Raw genomic sequence first — 22485 nt, 5'->3', positions numbered from 1 at the left:
GGGAGAGAGTGTGTGTGTATGTGTGGGAGAGAGTGTGTGTGTATGTGTGGGAGAGAGTGTGTGTGTATGTGTGGAAGAGAGTGTGTGTGTATGTGTGGGAGAGAGTGTCTGCGTGTGTGTGTGTGGGAGAGAGTGTGTGTGGGAGAGAGTGTGTGTGGGAGAGAGTGTGTGTGGGAGAGAGTGTGTGTGTGTACGTGTGGGAGAGAGTGTGTGTGTGTATGTGTGGGAGAGAGTGTGTGTGTACGTGTGGGAGAGAGTGTGTGTGTACGTGTGGGAGAGAGTGTGTGTGTACGTGTGGGAGAGAGTGTGTGTGTACGTGTGGGAGAGAGTGTGTGTGTACGTGTGGGAGAGAGTGTGTGTGTACGTGTGGGAGAGAGTGTGTGTGTACGTGTGGGAGAGAGTGTGTGTGTACGTGTGGGAGAGAGTGTGTGTGTACGTGTGGGAGAGAGTGTGTGTGTGTACGTGTGGGAGAGAGTGTGTGTGTGTACGTGTGGGAGAGAGTGTGTGTGTGTATGTGTGGGAGAGTGTGTGTGTGTATGTGTGGGAGAGTGTGTGTGTGTATGTGTGGGAGAGAGTGTGTGTGTGTATGTGTGGGAGAGAGTGTGTGTGTGTATGTGTGGGAGAGAGTGTGTGTGTGTATGTGTGGGAGAGAGTGTGTGTGTGTATGTGTGGGAGAGAGTGTGTGTGTGTATGTGTGGGAGAGAGTGTGTGTGTGTATGTGTGGGAGAGAGTGTGTGTGTATGTGTGGGAGAGAGTGTGTGTGTGTATGTGTGGGAGAGAGTGTGTGTGTGTATGTGTGGGAGAGAGTGTGTGTGTACGTGTGGGAGAGAGTGTGTGTGTACGTGTGGGAGAGAGTGTGTGTGTACGTGTGGGAGAGAGTGTGTGTGTACGTGTGGGAGAGAGTGTGTGTGTACGTGTGGGAGAGAGTGTGTGTGTGTACGTGTGGGAGAGAGTGTGTGTGTGTACGTGTGGGAGAGAGTGTGTGTGTGTACGTGTGGGAGAGAGTGTGTGTGTGTACGTGTGGGAGAGAGTGTGTGTGTGTACGTGTGGGAGAGAGTGTGTGTGTGTACGTGTGGGAGAGAGTGTGTGTGTGTACGTGTGGGAGAGAGTGTGTGTGTATGTGTGGGAGAGAGTGTGTGTGTATGTGTGGGAGAGAGTGTGTGTGTGTATGTGTGGGAGAGAGTGTGTGTGTGTATGTGTGGGAGAGAGTGTGTGTGTGTATGTGTGGGAGAGAGTGTGTGTGTGTATGTGTGGGAGAGAGTGTGTGTGTGTATGTGTGGGAGAGAGTGTGTGTGTGTATGTGTGGGAGAGAGTGTGTGTGTGTATGTGTGGGAGAGAGTGTGTGTGTGTATGTGTGGGAGAGAGTGTGTGTGTGTATGTGTGGGAGAGAGTGTGTGTGTGTATGTGTGGGAGAGAGTGTGTGTGTGTATGTGTGGGAGAGAGTGTGTGTGTGTATGTGTGGGAGAGAGTGTGTGTGTGTATGTGTGGGAGAGAGTGTGTGTGTGTATGTGTGGGAGAGAGTGTGTGTGTGTATGTGTGGGAGAGAGTGTGTGTGTGTATGTGTGGGAGAGAGTGTGTGTGTGTATGTGTGGGAGAGAGTGTGTGTGTGTATGTGTGGGAGAGAGTGTGTGTGTGTATGTGTGGGAGAGAGTGTGTGTGTGTACGTGTGGGAGAGAGTGTATTTGTGGGAGTGTTGGAGAGTGTGTGTGGGAAAGAGTGAGAGTGTGAGGCATATTTATCAAATGTCTGTCGGACCTGATCCGACAGTGCGGATCAGGTACGACAGACATCGCTGAATGCGGAGAGCAATACGCTCTGCGTATTCAGCATTGCACCAGCAGTCACAAGATGCCGCCCCCTGCAGATTCGCGGACAATCGTTCACCAGCAGGGGGGTGTCAATCAACCCAATAGAGTACGAATTGTGGCGATGTCGGACTGCTTCATAACTGCTGTTTCTGGGGAATTTAAAGATTCGCCAGAAACACGGGCCCTCGAGCTCCATTCAGAGCTTGATAAATGGGCCTCTATGTGTGTGTTTACATTTAAATAGACCGCAACATACTAACTAGACCATCAACACTCATGTGACACTCATGACAGAGTTGTGTATAAAACAATATTAACTATGAGTGGGTAGAAATCCTGGTGAGTTCCCACAATGTTTTTGTATGACTTGAACCCTGGTTACAACTCAGTTGTCAGTTTAATAAATAACTTATAAATATGCTTAGGCTTACCAGAAGTCCCACTTTTACTGGGATTGTCCCGGTTTGGAGGCGCTGTCCCAGTGTCCCACCCAGTTGTTCATTCTGTCCCAGTAGGGTTGCCACCTCCAGGTTTCAAATCATGTGTCTGGGTTTCAGACCACCTGAAACCCAGACACTTTATTCAAAATGACTGGACTGTGGCTCTCGAGCATAGTTGGATGCTGGTACTTTGTTACATACAGCCCTGCTTAGCTTAACGTTTGTGTCCTTCAAAGTTTACATTTAGTAATAGAGGCTGAGTGAGCAGCATAGGGTTTTTTAATTTTGTAGTACTACTTGGTTTATTTTTCTAAGAATTTAACACCCCCCTGACCCTTGGTGTCATTGCCGGTAATACACCTTTAGGGGAATCATATGGGTATGACTAGGAAGTACAGACAGGCAGGATTTTTGGCCTGGATCTTGCTTTACTTCATGCAGGATAGCATTTTGGCTATAATCTTCCTGCATTATGGTATAGCGTAGCCTCTTAAACAGCTTTAGCAGGTACGTGTTTCTTTTTTACTTTAATTCAATGTTGTATTTATGCTTTATCAGTATTTGGCTCTGTTCCTTAATTAGACACATAAAACACATATTACCCTGCAGATATTAAATTGTGAAATTGATAATTATGCTTGATGTTTGGCATTATTTAGAATCTGAGATTTAGATTAATGATTTATTTGCCATGACAACGTAATGGTGCCTTTTTCACTAGGGGGTGGTGTTATGGTCTATTTAAACTGTGTGATTCACTTGTTTGACTGAGGAAGGGTAGAGTATCCACAAAACATTACACACATAAAAGCTACTACTTTAAAAGGACCAGTAATTGCCACGCCCCCTTGCACACGCTCCTGACCACACCCCCACTGGCACCGCACCAGATGGTCCCAGTTTCACCTCTAAAAATTATGGTAAGCCTAAATATGCTAATAAAATTGTTTTTTACCATTTGCCAATTTAAAAAAAAATAGAAATGCCCCCGGATTTCATTTTAAAAATCTGGTCACCTTACCCTAAAGTTAGATATTAAAAAGTTACTATTGGTTTATTGTGCATGTATATTATACTGTATGTATGTATGTATGTATGATTGTATATATATATATATATATATATATATATATATATATATATAGTATATATAGTATAATATACAGCAGGACAGTTTATTAAATATATGTTCCATAGGGGGTATTTACCTTATACTTTAGAACAATTGACTTTTTCAAGGAGAGCGAATGGAGCGCATGCGCATTACAGGCACCACAGTAAGGCGATTGGCTTGGTGGCTTTTACGTCAGAGCAAAACTATTGCGGACTTCCAGTTGTTTGTTTGTATCCTGCGTGCTTAGCGTAAAGGACCTCACGCCCCGGAAGTAAATTAAAGTTAGTTGTCCTGGTAACAGTTAACGAGAGGTAGGCGGTCGTTTCACTGAGAGGAACCAACGTCATGACGAATTAAGAGATCGAGTGACGCAGTGATGGCGGATAGTGGCCGATTTTATAGTGGTGTGTACCGTGTTGTTTTTCTTTATTTTGTCCACTTGTAATCTGTTCTAGGCTTGAAAATATGGATGGATGTATACGGGACACGGTGTGGGAGTGGCTTCCAGTGGTGATGGGATTTAAGAGGGATACTAATTACGCTGTTTTTCATGTACATGTGATGTAAACTGAGAGGCAATGAAGAAGTAGGGCGATCTATTTACCCCACATTTTATTTATTTTATCTATATATAGATATAAAGAGGGGTGTCAAGATGCGTATGGGTTACAGGGAGCTAAGGGAAGGTACAAAGCGGATGGATCGGCGGGGGGATGGTACAGAGGTTCATATTGCCGCTTTAAGAAGGGACACATGAACAATACATATGTCATGGTTCTTATAGAAAAGTTTTTTTAAACAGCCCTGACCCATGTATTTTTCATATGTCCCATTTTAAAGCGGCAATGTGGTGTGTGTGTATGTGTATATGTATGTGTGTGTATATATATATATATATACATACATACAGGGGGTGTAAATGGGAGGAGGTAAGAGGAGTGTGAGGAAAGGGGAGGGTTGAGGGGAATCTTTAAAAGAGTTTAAATAGTTGAAAGGATTTGAGGATAGGGTGCTAGGCATATTACTTGTATTTGTAAGTAGAGTATTTATTACTTTTTGTGTTTTCGAAATTAATTGTCCTAAATTGTCATGATAATGTAATACTATTTATTGAGCCTGTATGGTACCGGAAGGCAGGGAATCAGGATTTAGAATATCAGAGGAGAGAATGAGAAGATGGAGCAGGAGGACTAAGGATGGTGGGGAAAGAGGGGGGCAGGATGAGTGGGAGTAGGAGAGCTGGTAGTAGGGGGTTAGTCCCTTAAAGTGAAGGTCAATTTTCATCAATGAGTGCCCGGTTTTTAAAAATACTTTTAAAATCAGGGGCACTTTCATTGATGAAAATTAACATTGCACTGGATTTTAAGAAATACTTACCTTTTACTTCTGCAAAGCCGGATCGACGATCTCCCTCCTTCTTCTTCCTGCTGTAGACAACAGCAATGACGAAACTGGCTTCCTCCAATCACAGCCAGGCATCACGAGCTGGACGCTCTGGGGTGCAATCCATGATTGGAGGAAGCCGGTTTTTGTCATTTCTGACGTCACTACAGAGGAACTGAGGCTGAGATCGGCGATCCGGTTTTGCAGGAGAAAAAGGTAAGTATTTCTTAAAATCCAGTGCAATGTTAATTTTCATCAATGAAAGTGCCCCTGTTTTAAAAAGTATTTTTAAAAACCGGGCACTCATTGATGAAAATTGACCTTCACTTTAAGGAGGAATTAATATGAGTGAGGGTGGTGAGCTAGTAAGGGATGGTGGATGAAAGGGAATAGGACTCACAGTGGTGGTGGGGGGTTCTGTTGATGAATTGGGAGCAATAGGACTGAGGATAGGGGGGCTGGAGGGTGGATGCATGGGGAGCAAGAGGACTGAGGATGGTGGGACTGGAGGGCGGATGAATGAGGAGCAATAGAACTGAGGATGGTGGGACTGGAGGGCGGATGAATGAGGAGCAATAGAACTGAGGATGGTGGGGCTGGAGGGCGGATAAATGAGGAGCAATAGGACTGAGGATGGGGGGGGGGCTGAGTGGCGGATGAATGGGGAGCAAGAGGACTGAGGATGGTGGGACTGGAGGACGGATGAATGGGGAGCAATGGGACTGAGGATGGGGGGACTAGGGGGCAGATGAATGGGGAGCAATAGGACTGAGGATGGGGGACTGGATGGTGAATGAATGGGGAGCAATAGGACTGAGGATGGGGGACTGGATGGTGAATGAATGGGGAGCAATAGGACTGAGGATGGGGGACTGGATGGTGAATGAATGGGGAGCAATAGGACTGAGGATGGGGGACTGGATGGTGAATGAATGGGGAGCAATAGGACTGAGGATGGGGGACTGGATGGGGAATGAATGGGGAGCAATAGGACTGAGGATGGGGGACTGGATGGGGAATGAATGGGGAGCAATAGGACTGAGGATGGGGGACTGGATGGGGAATGAATGGGGAGCAATAGGACTGAGGATGGGGGACTGGATGGGGAATGAATGGGGAGCAATAGGACTGAGGATGGGGAATGAATGGGGAGCAATAGGACTAAGAATGGGGAGCAATAGGACTGAGGATGGGGGACTGGAGGGTGAATGAATGGAGAGCAATAGGACTGAGGATGGGGGACTGGATGGTGAATGAATGGGGAGCAATAGGACTGAGGATGGGGGACTGGATGGTGAATGAATGGGGAGCAATAGGACTGAGGATGGGGGACTGGATGGTGAATGAATGGGGAGCAATAGGACTGAGGATGGGGGACTGGATGGTGAATGAATGGGGAGCAATAGGACTGAGGATGGGGGACTGGATGGTGAATGAATGGGGAGCAATAGGACTGAGGATGGGGGACTGGATGGTGAATGAATGGGGAGCAATAGGACTGAGGATGGGGGACTGGATGGTGAATGAATGGGGAGCAATAGGACTGAGGATGGGGGACTGGATGGTGAATGAATGGGGAGCAATAGGACTGAGGATGGGGGACTGGATGGTGAATGAATGGGGAGCAATAGGACTGAGGATGGGGGACTGGATGGTGAATGAATGGGGAGCAATAGGACTGAGGATGGGGGACTGGATATAAAGAATAATATACACAGATACTGATCTAAAAATCCAGTATAAAACCTTTAAAACTTTAAAACTTAGTTAGAAGCTCCCAGTTTAGCTCTGTTGACGAGGTTAGGATGGGACACCCAGTGAAAGGGGCTGGGAAAGCAGGAAGAGTAGACACCCCCCCGCACTGCAGATGTTTATCTGCAGCCCGCACTGCCCACCGAGTTGTATTGAAGCTTGCTTCTGATCTTTGTTATGGAGTTGTAAATAGTGAATGTAGAGGGGAAAACCAAGATGGAATTGAACAATATTCATAATTAAAATCAGGAAAAATTAAGCAAAATAAATAATGAACTTTGATGATCTGAATCATGAGTTTAATTTTGACTTGAGTGTCCCGTTTAAACACTAAATACATTTTATAAGCTTAGTATTGTTATTTCCTTCTAGTCGTGGGTGCCGCTATGCTTAAATCTGTCATTTCACTACGTTCGAGTGCTGACGTGGTCTCTTTCATGTGCTAGTGCAGCCCTGACCACTGTAACAAACAAAAATAGCTCAGTAATTGGCTGTTAAAGGGACACTGAACCCACATTTTTTCTTTCATGATTCAGTTAGAGCAGCAACTTTCTAATTTACTCCTATTAATTTTTCTTCGTTCTCTTGCTATCTTTATTTAAAAAGCAGGAATGTGATGCATAGGAGCCGGCCCATTTTTGGTTGAGAACCTGGGTTATGCTTGCTTATTGGTGGGTAAATGTAAACCTCCAATAAGCAAGCGCTATCCATGGTGCTGAACCTAAAATGGGCTGGCTGCTAAGATTTTCATTCCTGCTTTTAAAATAAAGATAGAAAGAGAACAAAGAAAAATTGATAATAGAAAAATGTATAAATGTATCTGCAAAAAGAAGCATAAACGAGCAAATTCTCATACGTTTTATGCGCTGCAGCTGGTATAAGTCATGGGTTACACATTGAGGGAAAAACAATTTTACAGTGAACTGCCCCTTTAACTTACTACTTTATAGATCAACAAAAGCTGATGGGGGATGAAAACCGTATATGGCACAGAGATATTGTCTGTCTGATATATATGTGGCACAGAGATATTGTCTGTCTGATATATATGTGGCACAGAGATATTGTCTGTCTGATGTGGCACAGAGATATTGTCTGTCTGATGTGGCACAGAGATATTGTCTGTCTGATGTGGCACAGAGATATTGTCTGTCTGATGTGGCACAGAGATATTGTCTGTCTGATGTGGCACAGAGATATTGTCTGTCTGATGTGGCACAGAGATATTGTCTGTCTGATGTGGCACAGAGATATTGTCTGTCTGATGTGGCACAGAGATATTGTCTGTCTGATGTGGCACAGAGATATTGTCTGTCTGATGTGGCACCGAGATATTGTCTGTCTGATGTGGCACCGAGATATTGTCTGTCTGATGTGGCACCGAGATATTGTCTGTCTGATGTGGCACCGAGATATTGTCTGTCTGATGTGGCACCGAGATATTGTCTGTCTGATATATATGTGGCACCGAGATGGTGTCTGTCTGATATATATGTGGCACCGAGATGGTGTCTGTCTGATATATATGTGGCACCGAGATGGTGTCTGTCTGATATATATGTGGCACCGAGATGTTGTCTGTCTGATATATATGTGGCACCGAGATGGTGTCTGTCTGATATATATGTGGCACCGAGATGGTGTCTGTCTGATATATATGTGGCACCGAGATGGTGTCTGTCTGATATATATGTGGCACCGAGATGGTGTCTGTCTGATATATATGTGGCACCGAGATGGTGTCTGTCTGAGATATATATATATATATATATATATCTCAATGTGGCACAGAGATATTGTCTGTCTGATCTCGTGTGGGAATCAGATAATTGGCCCTGATCCCTCCCTAGATGAATTCTCCTATTCAACAACACAAAACTCTCCCAAAGCTGTTAGGGGAGATGACATCTGGAAGAGACTGCAGATCTTTTACTCTATGATCCAGCCACTTAACAAAAATGCCAGTGTTCTCCCCAGGACCTTTATAACGGTTGTACCACCCAGCTAAAATTGTAGCCAATATTAAGCTAAAATTAAAAATGTCCACTGTTTATTGCACAGATTATCATTAAAGGGATATGAAACGCAAAACATTTAGTTTGTGATTAAGACAGAGCATGCAGTTTTAAAAAAGGTTTCAATTTACTTCTATAATCACATTTGCTTAGTTTCCGTGGTATTTTGTGTTGAAGAGATACCTAGGTAGCATCTGGAGCACTATATAGCAGGAAATAGTCCTGCCATCTACTGCTTTTGTAAATGGATCACATTCTTGCAAAACTGCTGCCATATAGTGCTCCAGAAATGGGCTGGCTCCTAAGCTTATGCCACTGCTTTTCAACAAATGATACCGGAAAAAAACAAAGAAATTGATAATAGAATTAAATTAGAAAGGTTTTCTAAAATCTCATTCTCTATCTGTATCATGAAAGTACATTTTGGGGTTTTATTTCCCTTAAAATAGTTTAAATTATACAATTGACTTGCGCTTTGGATAGCATAACATTAAAAAGTATTATACTGCCCCCTACCCAGCTACTTCAGAATGCCACCAGCTGGCAAAAGTTTCTGTGCAGAATACTATGGAGTTTCCAGGGAAGGAGTTTGTAGCGGGTCTCGGTACCCCAGACTGAGTATACCCGCTAAAGTCAGCTTCCTCCCACCAAACGCCAACCAATGAACCTCCACTGAAAACCTGCCGCTATTAGAATAATGGCCGCTGCAGGTTGTTATAGCTACCCCCAAGAACATTAGCCGAGACTGAATGCTTGAGTGTCAAAATAGGTACTGCTTTTATTCCACAGAAAACACAGCTTTTATACATTTCCAACAAAGGGGGGTAGTCGCCACATGATCAAAAGAAACCAATATTATACAATGGGACAAACATCTGACAATGGTTAGTTAAACAAGACTCTAATCCACATCCTGACTTACAAAAGGACAATGGATGACTCACACACTAACAGACACTTCACACCTAGACTAGATATGCAGACGCATAACAGCAGGAGGTTGCAATCAGCTTAAACCTTCTGAGTCTAGGGGGTGGGGGGGTGGGTTGGAGCAGGCAATGCTGGATTGGGCTGTCGCCTTATACTCCTAACCTAACATTGTATCAAGTCTCAGAGTGTCTGGAAATTCATAGAAACGGGGTAAACCTGAATCCAGGGTAAAAGTACTCCAAATGTACCCTGGGCACCCGCCTCCCAAATCATAGAATCCCCTCAAGTTGCTGGGTCCATAGTCGGTGGTGAGGAAGATGGCCTGCAGTCCTCTCCAAGTACAAAAGTAACGGAAGCTTCCGTTACCGAGTTTTTTTCGGCAGCGCTTCTATTTAAAGTAATTGTAAATAAAACTGTTTTGAAATGAGGCAATACAGACCACATGGTCATGATGATGCATTAAATGTTTTTTTTTTTTTTTAAATAAAGTATTACATTTGTGATATACATTAATCTCCTCCTGAATTGTGTGTAGTTTCTTTCTGTAGTGATGTATAGAGCCGGTCCTTCCTTCTCTATACATGGCACAGAATAGTCTACAAAATATTTATGCAAAGACGAATCTAGTGTACAGGCTAGAAGTTACAGGCACACATGAACCCTGGCTTATATTTAACCCAGAATTCAGAGCATCAGACATATTTATATATTTCACTTCCCACATCCTTCTGTCAGTCTGTGATTTTAAGTTGCCATTTAGTACGGATACTTTCATATCTTGAAGACTGTCCTGTTAAAATGTTTGCCCACTAGATTATCAGTATTCTCGTTATTAAAGGGACAGTCAACACAAAAATTGTCATTGCTTAAAAAGATAGATAATACCTTTTACTTGCTACCCATTCCCCAGCAACCAACATTGTTATTAATATACTTTATAACCTTTAAACCTCTAAAATTTCTGTCTGTTTCTAAGTCACTAAAGACAGCCACATGATCACATGCTTTTTTATTAGCTTTTCACAACAGGGGAGTGCTAGTTCATGTGAGCCATATAGATAACATTGTGCTCACGCCCACGGAGTTGTGCACAACAAAGCACTAATTGGCTTAAATGCAAGTCAATAAATATGTGATCAGGGGGCTGTCAGAAGATGCTTAGATACAAGGTAATCGCAGAGGTAAAAAGTATATTAATATAACAGTATTGGTAATGCAAAACTGGGGAATGGGTAATAAAGGGATTATCTATCTTTTTAAACAATAACAATTTTTGAGTTGACTGTCCCTTTTTAATTGTATAGCGATGCTGGTTAATTCTCTCGCGCACCTTTTGACCTGTCTCCCCAATATAATGTCCTGCATTTGGTGCACATTATGATGTACACCACGTTTGCTGAGGCGCAGGTGAAGGACTCTTGAATTCTATAATTCCGTTTGTTTGTTGCTTGAATTATTTCAGTGCGGGCTATGTGTTAACAAGTGTCACGCCTTTTTTGCTGACAGGAGAAAGTGCTGTGTTTCTGTGCTCTGTTAGGTGGCTTTTAACAATCGTCTTAAAGGGATAGTAAAGTCCAAACTAAACTTTCATGATTCAGTTAGGGCATGTTATTTTAAACAACTTTCTAATTCACTTTTATCATCAAATTTGCTTTGATCTCTTATTCTTAGTTGAAAGCTAAACCTATTTAGGCTCATATGCTAATTTCTAAGCGCTTGAAGGCCGCCTCTTATGTGAATGCATTTGACAGTTTTTTTTTTACAGCTATAGGGTAATAATGCATGTGTTTCATATAGATAACATTGTGCTCATGCACGTGAAGTTATTTAAGTGTCTGCCCTAATTGCCTGAAATCCAGGTCTGTCAAAAGAATTGAGATAAGGAGGCAGTCAGCAGAAGCTTGGATACAAGGTAATAACAGAGGATAAAAAATATATTTCTATAACAGTGCTGGTTATGCAAAACTGGGGAATGGTTAATAAAGGGATTATTTAGCTTTTTAAACCATACCATTTTTGGTGTTTACTATCCCTTTAAGGTTTGGGGTTTGCCTTTATGAGAGGATTTGTGGTTTAGAAAACAGCACTTTTAATCGGTTGTCTCTGTGGAGGATAGGCTGTAGTCTTTTGGTAATTTACTTCAGTACCTGTAATGTAAAAAGGATACTACAAAGATACAAGTTTTGCTAATAAAATGGCAGCAAGCCATTACTTTACTAACAAATCTGCATAGGACAAGCGGTGGGAAGTTTTAGCATTTGGAAAACACTTGTAGTAAACAATGTGTTAATTCAGCAAGTTTTCACACTAAGATGTTTAACACAAGTCTTGTAATTACAGGGTGTTTCGTGCCTTTTTATACTTGACTTGTCCTTTTGTTTTATCCTTGAGTGCTGGACACATTCTTCTCTACCAGTTTTGTGCCTTAAATTACTCCCTGTTTTTCAGAACACGACGATCGGTTTGGTGGAACCTCATTTTCAATGAAAAGGCGGAAGGGTCGGGGTCCTTTTCGGGCCAAGATGTTCAGTGAACCTAACTACAAAGGCAGGAACAAAGGAGGGTTCCCTCCCACTTACCGCAACCGTCAGGAAGAGGACGATGGAGACATTGCTATGAATGATACTCATGAATCATTTCGCCCACGATTGTAAGTGCCCTTCGATGCTGAGGGAATCTTCTGAGAGGTGACTTGATGATTGAGAAGTTATAACCATTGTCCTTTTTATGTGTATACATTTTTAGCAATCCATATGATCGTGGTGGTAAAAGACGAGACGATAGACTGGGGAAACACAGGGCACCTCTCCATGGTGGTCCTCCCAGGGATCTTGCTCAACATCAAGATAGAGGCCCAGCCGGTGACGACAGAAAGGCCTGGTTCAAAATATCAGTAAGGAAAGCCTTTTTTTTTTTCTTATTGGCGACTGAACCTGGAGGGCTGTGTAATTCTTTTAATCATCAGCTTTAAAACTGATCAGGAATCCTCCGTGAGTGTCTAAAATGCTTAAAGGGACATTAAACACTTTGAGCTGGTAACATAAAATGATTATATATATATATATATATATATATATATATATATATATATATATATATATATATATATATACACACAATATAGTTTTAGAATTATTTTGTCCCCTTTTCCTGTAATTCCATTCTGAAATTGTGAGCTTTTCAGTTTCTGTTAGAAATGGAAGTGCAGAGCATTGGCTGCTCACTCTAGTGACTTATTTATAACTGTCCCTAATTGGCCACAACAGGGAAGGTAACCTAATGTACAACATGGCAGCCCTTAAAGGGACATTAAACACTTAGAGATGGTAATATAAAATGATACATTGTATATAATAAAACAACTCTGCAATATACTTTCATTATTTATTTTGTCCTCTTTGTCTGTAATTCCATTCTGAAATTGTGAGCTTTTCAGTTCCTGTTAGAAATGGAAGTGCAGAACACGGTTATATTCCACACAGCCATTGGCTGCACTCTCTAGTTACCTATTTATAACTGACCCTAATTGGCCACAGCAGAGAAGGTAACACAAGTTACAACATGGCAGCTCCCAGTGTTTTATAGACACTCAAACTTTACACTTATTTTGTCACTTTTTAAACAACTAATAAAACTTTAAAAAATACATCTACGGGGGGCGTATCCTAGCAGCGGCTCCGTGCAGTCGCATACCTTCAGAGCTCCGGGTGAAAATTTGATAATTTCGCCGATTGTCAATATTACCCTACAGCTTTTGTCATGAGTACACCTGGTGCAGTACTGCACCACATCACTTGCAAAGAAAATAGATCAAATTGCTGTATTTGTGAACCCGGAGGCGGAGTTGGACATCAAGGGCCTGAAGTAGCGGCGACCTTACAGGCAGCGTTCCCCCCCGGATCTCCGGGGTGTTTGCCTTTACTGGACACACCGAGTAGAGACTAACTATCGCTGCACAGCAAAACTGTAAATTATTGAAGGAAAAGGAGAGGAGGATATCGGTCCCTATCTAATCGGCCATCATACACCCAAGATGGCTGCGGTGGGAGAGGACGACTTTTTAGCGCGCTTAGACTGCATCTTTTGAAAGGCTTGAGAAGCGGCTAATGAACATGTGGGAGAGAGCTCCTTGGGATTTTCTGCAAAATTTACACTACAATAGTCCCTCAAAAGCGAGCATCAAGGAATCCCCACCGGCAAAACCTGAGCAAGACGAGATCGTGGATAAGAATGCCTTCGTGGATCCCCGGAGCCAAAAGAATTTCCTATGCCCAACGAGCAAGCCATCCTACCGGCAACCCCAGAGTGATGTAACTTTAACACAGATGATTATTGACAAACCTTCGCTCACCATTCCACTAAAGGACAATGGTACCAAAGCGGCCAACGCCATTAAATATGCACCCAGACATTGGAGCAGGGCCGCACCAGGTCTCTGTACCGCCATCTTATCAGCCTCAGAAAATACCACAAAGGCTTTCGAATTTCTCTCGGCAGGTACTGGGAAAAAATATGTGGGGTGGCCTCATGGAGCAAGGGGAGACCCGCGGGTCAATACAACTGCCACTAACATTTGCAAAGTGACTGCCGGTATCCTATATACCAAACTGAGCCGGACCGCTCCATTGCAAATGGACTTAGTTCACTACCCAATTCATCGGAGCTGTGATATGCAGGTGTCTTATTACCCTAAAATACCAGAAAAAGATCTAACAGTACAAATAAAAGAGAAATAAACATAGCTGGCTTAACGAGCACTCCTCTCCCCACTTGTATTAATTTGATAACCAGAGGTTGGCAGTATTTAACACTATAATTAAACTGCGTGCCTTTTCCACCATTTTGCTTTTGTCATGGTATATCTGTGTAACTTGGTGTTGCTTGATGAGGTTTGGGGGGGCCTTAGAGAGTTGCCTCATTATTTACAGAATAACATAGTAATTGTTAAACCAAATAATATTGAGTACAACCAGGACATTCTGTGGTTTCCCTCCCTGGGTCCTACGGCCGGGACTTAGGGCGGTACACGGACAAGAGTTTTATATGATCGCCAAAACATACTTTAGGCACACTGTGGAGACTATAAATTACTGCCACCATATATAAGCGTTAAAACAAGATTAATGATTTCGTAGTGTATAACATTAAAGGGGGAGAGGATAGAACATTTAGAGGTGCTCCTTCGTGATACTACAGCAAGGATGTAAATGTATACAAAGAGATCCTCTCTTATGTCCGTTACTAGTGACTGAACTCTTCTTTACAGTAACAAATTTATCTATAAAGTTGTGAATGTTTAATGTTCTTGGTGTGTTCGGTTCAGGCGTTTGCAGCATTTTGTTTATGATAATCTTGTTATACACCTAATGCCTTCTCACAGCTGCATTCTCTTTTTTTGTGTTTTTTTCTTTTTCATTTCCTATGTTTTGGTTCATCTCCCAGCATAAACTTCAAACGTATGTTAAGGTCCAAAAGAGGCCTGTATTATTCTAAAAAGGGAAGATGTTATAATCCCTAATGTTCTTAAAATCCATTATGGATTCAAGACGTGTCAGCAATATACTTGAATGGGATAAAAAAGAGGATACTTTGATATTTAATGCATATATGTTTATTATACAGCACTTGTATTTTCACTAAATGTATATCTTGATGCATGCTTGAATTTTGTATGTTGCAGATCCTCAAAAATGTATTAAAAAAAAAAACAAAAAAAAATCTACATGTTAATCATGGACTAATCTTTTCTTTGAATGCATCATTCTATCTAGCATTTGTTTAGTGTTTAAAGTCCCTTTAATGTTTTCTACACACTAAAACTTTACACTTATTTTGTTACTATTTAAACAGCTAATGAGACTTTAAAAATATACATCTGCATGTTATTCTCAGACTAATCTTTTCTTTGAATGCATCGTTCTATTTAGCATTTATTTAGTGTTAAACGTCCCTTTAAAAATGTATGATGCAATGACATTTTATAGCGTTTGAGTCCGTGTTGGATACAAATAGGAATGACTACATGGCAATTATTTCTCAAGCTCCTTAAAAATATTTACATAACCAAACATAACTAATAATTCTATTTGGCTACTTATGTGTATAATCCTAAGTAACCCACAGTAGCGTTAGATTGTAGTTGTATTAGAAGGAACAGATGAAGCGTGCACTGTCTTCTGTTCTTGGTTAAAGGGACAGTCTGGTCAAAATTAAACTTTCATGATTCAGATAGAGCAGCAACTTTCTAATTTACTCCTATTATCGATTTTTCTTCATTCTCTTGCTATCTTTATTTGAAAAATAAGGCATCTAAGCCAAAGAGCCAGACAATTTTTTGGTATAGCACCCTGGAAAGCACTTGTTTAATGGTGGGTGGATTTAGCCACCAATCAGCAAGCGGTACCCAGGTGCTGAACCTAAAATAGGCCGGCTCCTAAGTTTTCATTCCTTATTTTTCAAATAAAGATACCAAGATAATGAAGAAAAAATGATAATGGGTGTAAATTAGAAAGTTGCTTAAAATTGCCTGCTCTATCTGAATCATGAAAGTTTTAATTTTGACCAGACTGTCCCTTTTAAATCTGATGAATTGCTTCCAAGCGTTTAAAGCCAGCTACTAACTTACCTTCTTCCTCATCTGAGGTGGTTGAATAAGAAGCGCTTGTTCAAAGGGAGTCTATGAATATGTAGGAAATGGTATTGTTGTTTACTATAACCCCGGATAATGTGACTGTATCATGAGATCTATTGGTCCGGTCACAGTGTTTATAGTAACTGTTTATCGCGTATCTGTCCCTGTCAACTGATTTACAGACTGAGTCTGCACTGTGCGGTATCCTGGTCATGTGTCGCAGACTTATATACTATTGGTACTAGGTTTGGTCAGAAGCTTTTGCCAAGAATGACATAAACGGACCTTTTTTTTATCCTCTTATGGTTTTGCAGATGAAGCAAATAAGATATTTAGTTTTTACAGTCTTGTGTATAATTCTACTTCAGCCCAATTTCAATTAGTATTGCAGTTGCCCTGTGTTCTTTTGTTGAGATCTCATGAATATAAATTGATTCACACTAAGTTCTGGTTCAGTTTGCCAATAACATGGCGGATAATAAAACCACAGGTTTTGTTTTTATAAACTGCATTATTTAATGAAATTATATATTACTTTTATGTCAAGATTCGTTACTATGGCAATCCTTTGAACAAACAATATATTGTTTGTACACATGCGTGCCAACGCCAAAAATTCTGTCTCCCAGATTTTGGAAAAATATCAAGTCTTGGACTCATGTAGCTGTTAAAGGGATACTAAATCCCTATTTTTTTCTCTGATGATTCAGATAGTGCAGCAATTTTAATAAACTTTCTAATTTACTCCTATTATCAATTTCATCTATAAGATACGACGAGTCCACGGATTCATCCTTTACTTGTGGGATATTCTCCTCCTGCTAACAGTAAGTGGCAAAGAGCACCACAGCAGAGCTGTCTATATAGCTCCTCCCTTGACTCCACCCCCAGTCATTCTCTTTGCCTACTCTAAGTACTAGGAAGGGTAAAGGGAAAGAGGTGATAAAATGTTAGTTTTTATTTTCTTCAAGCAAGATTTTTTTTTTATTTTAAATGGTACCGGTGTGTACTGTTTACTCTCAGGCAGCAAATGGATGAAGACTTCTGCCTGGAGGCTGATGATCTTAGCAGTTGTCACTAAGATCCAGAGCAGTTCCCACAGAATGGCTGAGGAGTACTTAACAAACTTCAATGTGAGGAACGTTTTTCATGTTATAAGCAGTGAGGTATGTTCAGTCATTTTTTTTTCTGGAGAGACTATGGTATTTAAGAATTGGCTGACAGTATCCGCCATGAGGGAAAGGGTAAGCAGTAATCCTAAAATATATAGAGGGGTATTACTGAGCTTGCATATATGGGCTAAGAAAAAATGGTTTACACTGAGTTTTGAATGTTTGTGGGCAAACGTTTACATCACTGGGAGTGCTGATAACGTTTTTATAAGAAACGGTTTTCATGTTTATTGAGAGGGTACACACGGCTTATTTTTTGGTGTTTATGAACCCACATGGCTAGTTTAGACCGCTTTGGTGCGGTTCATTTGGGCTAAGAGGCATCGAGTGCGATGGGCGGGGCCTATTTTCGCGCCTCAGTTGTGCAGTTGTTATTGTCAGGCAAGCAGCAAGCTCCAACTCCGTTGGGCCCTTGTGACTGTATTGGGCCAAATCGAAGCTTTAACCTGGTTTTGCAGACCCCTGAGGGCAGGTAGGCGCCACAGCAGAGCTGTGGCGAGGTGCAGGGGGTGTTTTTATTGATATAAACGTTTTTTCTAATTATCCGTTTTTTCTAGTAAGGGTTAAGTGTTCCTTTCCTTGTGGGGCAAACTTAGCTGCATAGTTTGGATGCTTCTATCATAAAATTGGAACAATTTGATTGTTTTAAAGCAGTTTTGGAAAATTTTGTATGCTTTTTTACTCTTAAAGGGACAGTTCACCCAAAAACTTTCTCCCTTTTAAATTATTCCCAATGATCCTTTTTACCTGCTAGAGTGTATTAAAGGGACAGTCTAGTCAAAACTAAACTTTCATGATTCAGATAGGGTATGCAATTTTAAACAACTTTCCAATTTACTTTTATCATGAAATTTGCTTTGTTCCCTTGGTGGTATTTTTAAAAAGCTAAACCTAGCTAGGCTCAAACTGATTTCTAAACCGTTGAAAACCGCCTCCTAGCTCAGAGCATTTTGAAAGTTTTTCACAGTTAGACTGTGCTAGTTCACATGTGTCATATAGATAACATTGTGCTCACTCCCGTGAAGTTATTTAGGAGTCTTCACTGATTGACTACACTGCATGTCAGTCAAAGGCACTTAGATAAGGAGGCTGTCTGCAAAGGCTTAGATACAAGGTAATCACAGAGGTAAAACGTGTATTAATATAACTGTGTTGGTTATGCAAAAACGGGGAATGGGTAATAAAGGGATTATCTATCTTTTTAAATAAGAAAAATTTTGGTGTAGACTGTCCCTTTAAATTGGTTGTAAGTAGCTCCTTTACTCATATTTCAGCATTTGAAATAGCTGATTTAGCTTGTGGTTTCCCAACCTATACTGAAAGTTTTGATACTGGCGTATACGCTATTGACAAGCCTAAGTAAACACAGCCAGCAGAAGAGATTACACCCTGAGTGGGGGGCATGAAAGTTAAGTAATAAGATAATTTGCCATTGTTCTCTCTATGTATTGAGCTTTGGTGTTCCAGACAAATATAAGATAAGGAAGCAAGTCTGTGTACATAAAAGTGATAACAGAACAAGATCTGATATTACCTGAAGCTCAACCCATTGTGATAGGCTGTGGTTTCAAAGCACAAAACCAGCTGCTTCAGATACACAAATAAACCCGAAAATGCAATTTCTCAAATATTTTATACTCTGTGTTACGGTACCAACAGTGTACCAAGGGTTAATACCAGGGAATCAGCAATTCACAACCCAGCCAGTTTTCCCCTCAAACATGAGACCAAGCTCCACATTTCAGGTTTAAAACAGAATGATTACTTTATTTGAAGGCAGCACACATATTTATACACCCTGGCTTCAGGTTACAAAGGGCATTGGTTTAACAGTAAAGCAAACATATGAACAATGCATCAAACCTCCTAACAATTGTCTATTCACAGGTAAAACAGATTAACATATTAAGTTAATTAACTAGGGAAGAACGTTTACTCAGACAATCTGATGTTGGGCAGTCTAGTTAACATAATCACACAAGGACACAATCAGTTTACCCAGACAGACTCCTGAGACACAATCAGATCTGAAACATACATAGAATACATCTTATTAGAGAATATAGGAACAGTTCTTATTAGCTATAAAGTCTTTTATGCCCACTTGGCTTATAGAGTCACAATTGCTCCCACAAGGGGCACTCACACCCTGTACCCATCCTGTATTTATGGATACAGGGTGACATAGACATAAGACAGAGTTATGAAAGTACATGGGGTGTCCAGCATATAAAATTCCATATTTCCATGCAGTCTCTGGGTATCCTTAAGCCCATGTACCTCCAGCCCAAAGAATGTTCTATAACAGGCCCTCCAATGTACAGTGGCGAGATTGGTTTCGTCACATCTCTCCCCTTTTCCAAACAGACTAACCGGGTATCTGACCTCCTGCCGGTCAGTGCCCTGGTTAGTCCAGCAACCCACCCATAAAACACAATTAGTAGTACAGCCCACCCACAATAAATGGTTACTACACCTGAGTACGGGGAAAACTTGTCCATGTCCAGGTGCCTCACCACAGCTGTGTGGGGGACTGGTACGCTGAATTGGTGGGTTGCGAGGTGGGCAGAGACCAGCTGTACTCTGCCCGGGTGCCAGCACTACCATGGAAGTAGCCTGGTGGGAGCCTGGTTGCTGGAGGGGGAGACCGATCATCTCCCCTTTGGCTAAACAGCCCTGTTGCTGGGGGACAGGACCAACTGTCCCTACCCCTTGTAACGCAGCCTGCCGCTGGGGAATGGAGTCTGGGCTCCCAATTCCCTGTATATTCCTCTGCTGCTGGGGGACAGGACCAACTGTCTCTGCCCCCTGTAACTCAGCCTGCCGCTGGGGAATGGAGTCTGGGCTCCCAATTCCCTGCAGGACCGGTGGAGAGACCTCGGTCCCATCTCCACCGGCCACCTGGGGTCCTTCCCAGTAAATCTCCACAATATCTTTCCAGCTGAATGGGTCTGGATCTGGGTCTTTCACCTTGCTGTCCTGCTGAGCCTTCCCAATGGAGTGGAAGAGATCTCGGTAGTCCTGCTCCAGTTCCCACTCCAGGGCTGCTAAGTGAGCCAGGTCTGGCTCTACTTCATGGGGGTCAGCCCAGTCATGCCTAGCCTCCCTCTCATAGAAAATGTCCTGAAGTCTGGTCTGCGCAGGGCTCCCAAAGTCAGGCTCTGCAAAGGACTCCCATAACAAGCCAGGACCATCAAACTCCTCTCCCTCTGGTTTGTCATGCTCAGCTGTCCAGGGTATATACTGTGCCATATACCACCAGAGCGCCTGGTAGGCATCCTCCAGCCATAGCTCCTGCCATACCCGGTGCTCTAGTGCCTTCACCCATTCCTCCAGGGGCTGCTCTCCCAGGAAGGGCATCCGCAGGGCCACTTGCTTCTGCAACCGCTGCTCTTCACTGGGGAGACACTTACCCTGCTGATATTGTACATTATCCAGGGCCTGGTACCAGATGCCTTTCCTTAATTCATCCCGGCCATCCAGGTCCTCCTCCTCATATAACACCGCTGGTTCCATTCTGTTGCTTTTAGGGTCGCTGTACTGGGACATGCGTTGCCCCCAACTTGTAAATCCACGGAATGGTGTCTCCTGTAGCTGTCCTTCTGGCTGTAGGATCAATCCCGTCGCTTGCCACCAATGTTACGGTACCAACAGTGTACCAAGGGTTAATACCAGGGAATCAGCAATTCACAACCCAGCCAGTTTTCCCCTCAAACATGAGACCAAGCTCCACATTTCAGGTTTAAAACAGAATGATTACTTTATTTGAAGGCAGCACACAGATTTATACACCCTGGCTTCAGGTTACAAAGGGCATTGGTTTAACAGTAAAGCAAACATATGAACAATGCATCAAACCTCTAACAATTGTCTATTCACAGGTAAAACAGATTAACATATTAAGTTAATTAACTAGGGAAGAACGTTTACTCAGACAATCTGATGTTGGGCAGTCTAGTTAACATAATCACACAAGGACACAATCAGTTTACCCAGACAGACTCCTGAGACACAATCAGATCTGAAACATACATAGAATACATCTTATTAGAGAATATAGGAACAGTTCTTATTAGCTATAAAGTCTTTTATGCCCACTTGGCTTATAGAGTCACAATTGCTCCCACAAGGGGCACTCACACCCTGTACCCATCCTGTATTTATGGATACAGGGTGACATAGACATAAGACAGAGTTATGAAAGTACATGGGGTGTCCAGCATATAAAATTCCATATTTCCATGCAGTCTCTGGGTATCCTTAAGCCCATGTACCTCCAGCCCAAAGAATGTTCTATAACAGGCCCTCCAATGTACAGTGGCGAGATTGGTTTTGTCACACTCTGCATTTGGTATAACAAGTCATTTAAAATACATTTTATGGAAAAACAATTTAAGTGTACTGTCCCTTTTTAAAGGCGCAGTACCGTTTTTTTCAGATTATTTTTTCACAAAATAGTGTTTTCAAGCCTGTTGTGATTACTAGCCTGTTTAACATGTCTGACATTGAGGAAAGCCAATGTTCCATGTGTTTAGAAGCCATTGTGGAACCCCCACTTAAAATGTGTCCCTCATGCACTGAAAGGGCCTTAAATTGCAAATAACATATTTTAGCTGATAAAAGTATGTCGCAGGATGATTCTCAGTCAGAAGAGAATCAGGTTATGCTTTCTACTTCTCCACAAGTGTCACAACCGTTAACGCCTGCACAAGCGACGCAAAGTACTAGTGCGTTTCATTCTTTCACCCTGCAAGATATGGCCGCAGTTATGTCTACTACCCTCACTGAGGTTTTATCTAAACTGCCTGGGTTGCAGGGGAAGCACAGTAGGTCCGGTGTGAGAGTAAATGCTGAGCCCTCTGACGCTTTATTAGCCATCTCCGATGTACCCTCACAATGTACTGAGTTGGGGTGAGGGAATTGCTGTCTGAGGGATAGCTTTCTGATTCAGGAAAGATGTTCCCTCCAACAGACTCAGATATGACGGCTTTAAGTTTAAGCTAGAACACCTCCGCTTGTTACTCAAGGAGGTTTTAGCGACTCTGGATGATTATGACGCTATTGCAATTCCCCCAGAGAAATTGTGTAACATGGCATATCTAGAGGTTCCTGCTTACACTAATGTTTTTCCGGTCCCTAAGAGGATTTTGGACATTGTTACTAAGGAGTGGGATAGACCAGGTATTCCGTTCTCTCCCCCCCCCCCCCCCCTTTTAAGAAAATGTTTCCCATATCTGACA

The 22485-nt window shown here is 42.1% G+C and overlaps 1 protein-coding gene across 2 annotated transcripts in view; it reads left to right on the top strand.

The window, feature by feature from the left end:
• LOC128665857 (nuclear RNA export factor 1) overlaps positions 1-22485 on the top strand; it is a 134763-nt gene that overhangs the window by 4060 nt on the left and 108218 nt on the right. The window contains exons 1-3 of one of the 2 annotated variants that reach the window (XM_053720090.1): positions 3644-3766; positions 11891-12092; positions 12188-12335. In XM_053720090.1, the coding sequence (XP_053576065.1) occupies positions 3739-3766; positions 11891-12092; positions 12188-12335 (378 nt within the window). In that variant the 5' untranslated portion in view covers positions 3644-3738. Of the gene's footprint in view, positions 1-3643; positions 3767-11890; positions 12093-12187; positions 12336-22485 lie in introns of those variants that run through there. The other variant, XM_053720091.1, reaches the window with a different exon arrangement.

This window comes from Bombina bombina, chromosome 7, assembly GCF_027579735.1.
Source record: "Bombina bombina isolate aBomBom1 chromosome 7, aBomBom1.pri, whole genome shotgun sequence".
In the NCBI taxonomy this organism is placed as follows: domain Eukaryota; kingdom Metazoa; phylum Chordata; class Amphibia; order Anura; family Bombinatoridae; genus Bombina; species Bombina bombina.
The sequence above is the reverse complement of the archived record's forward strand: the minus strand, read 5'-3'. Positions and strand labels throughout refer to the sequence as shown.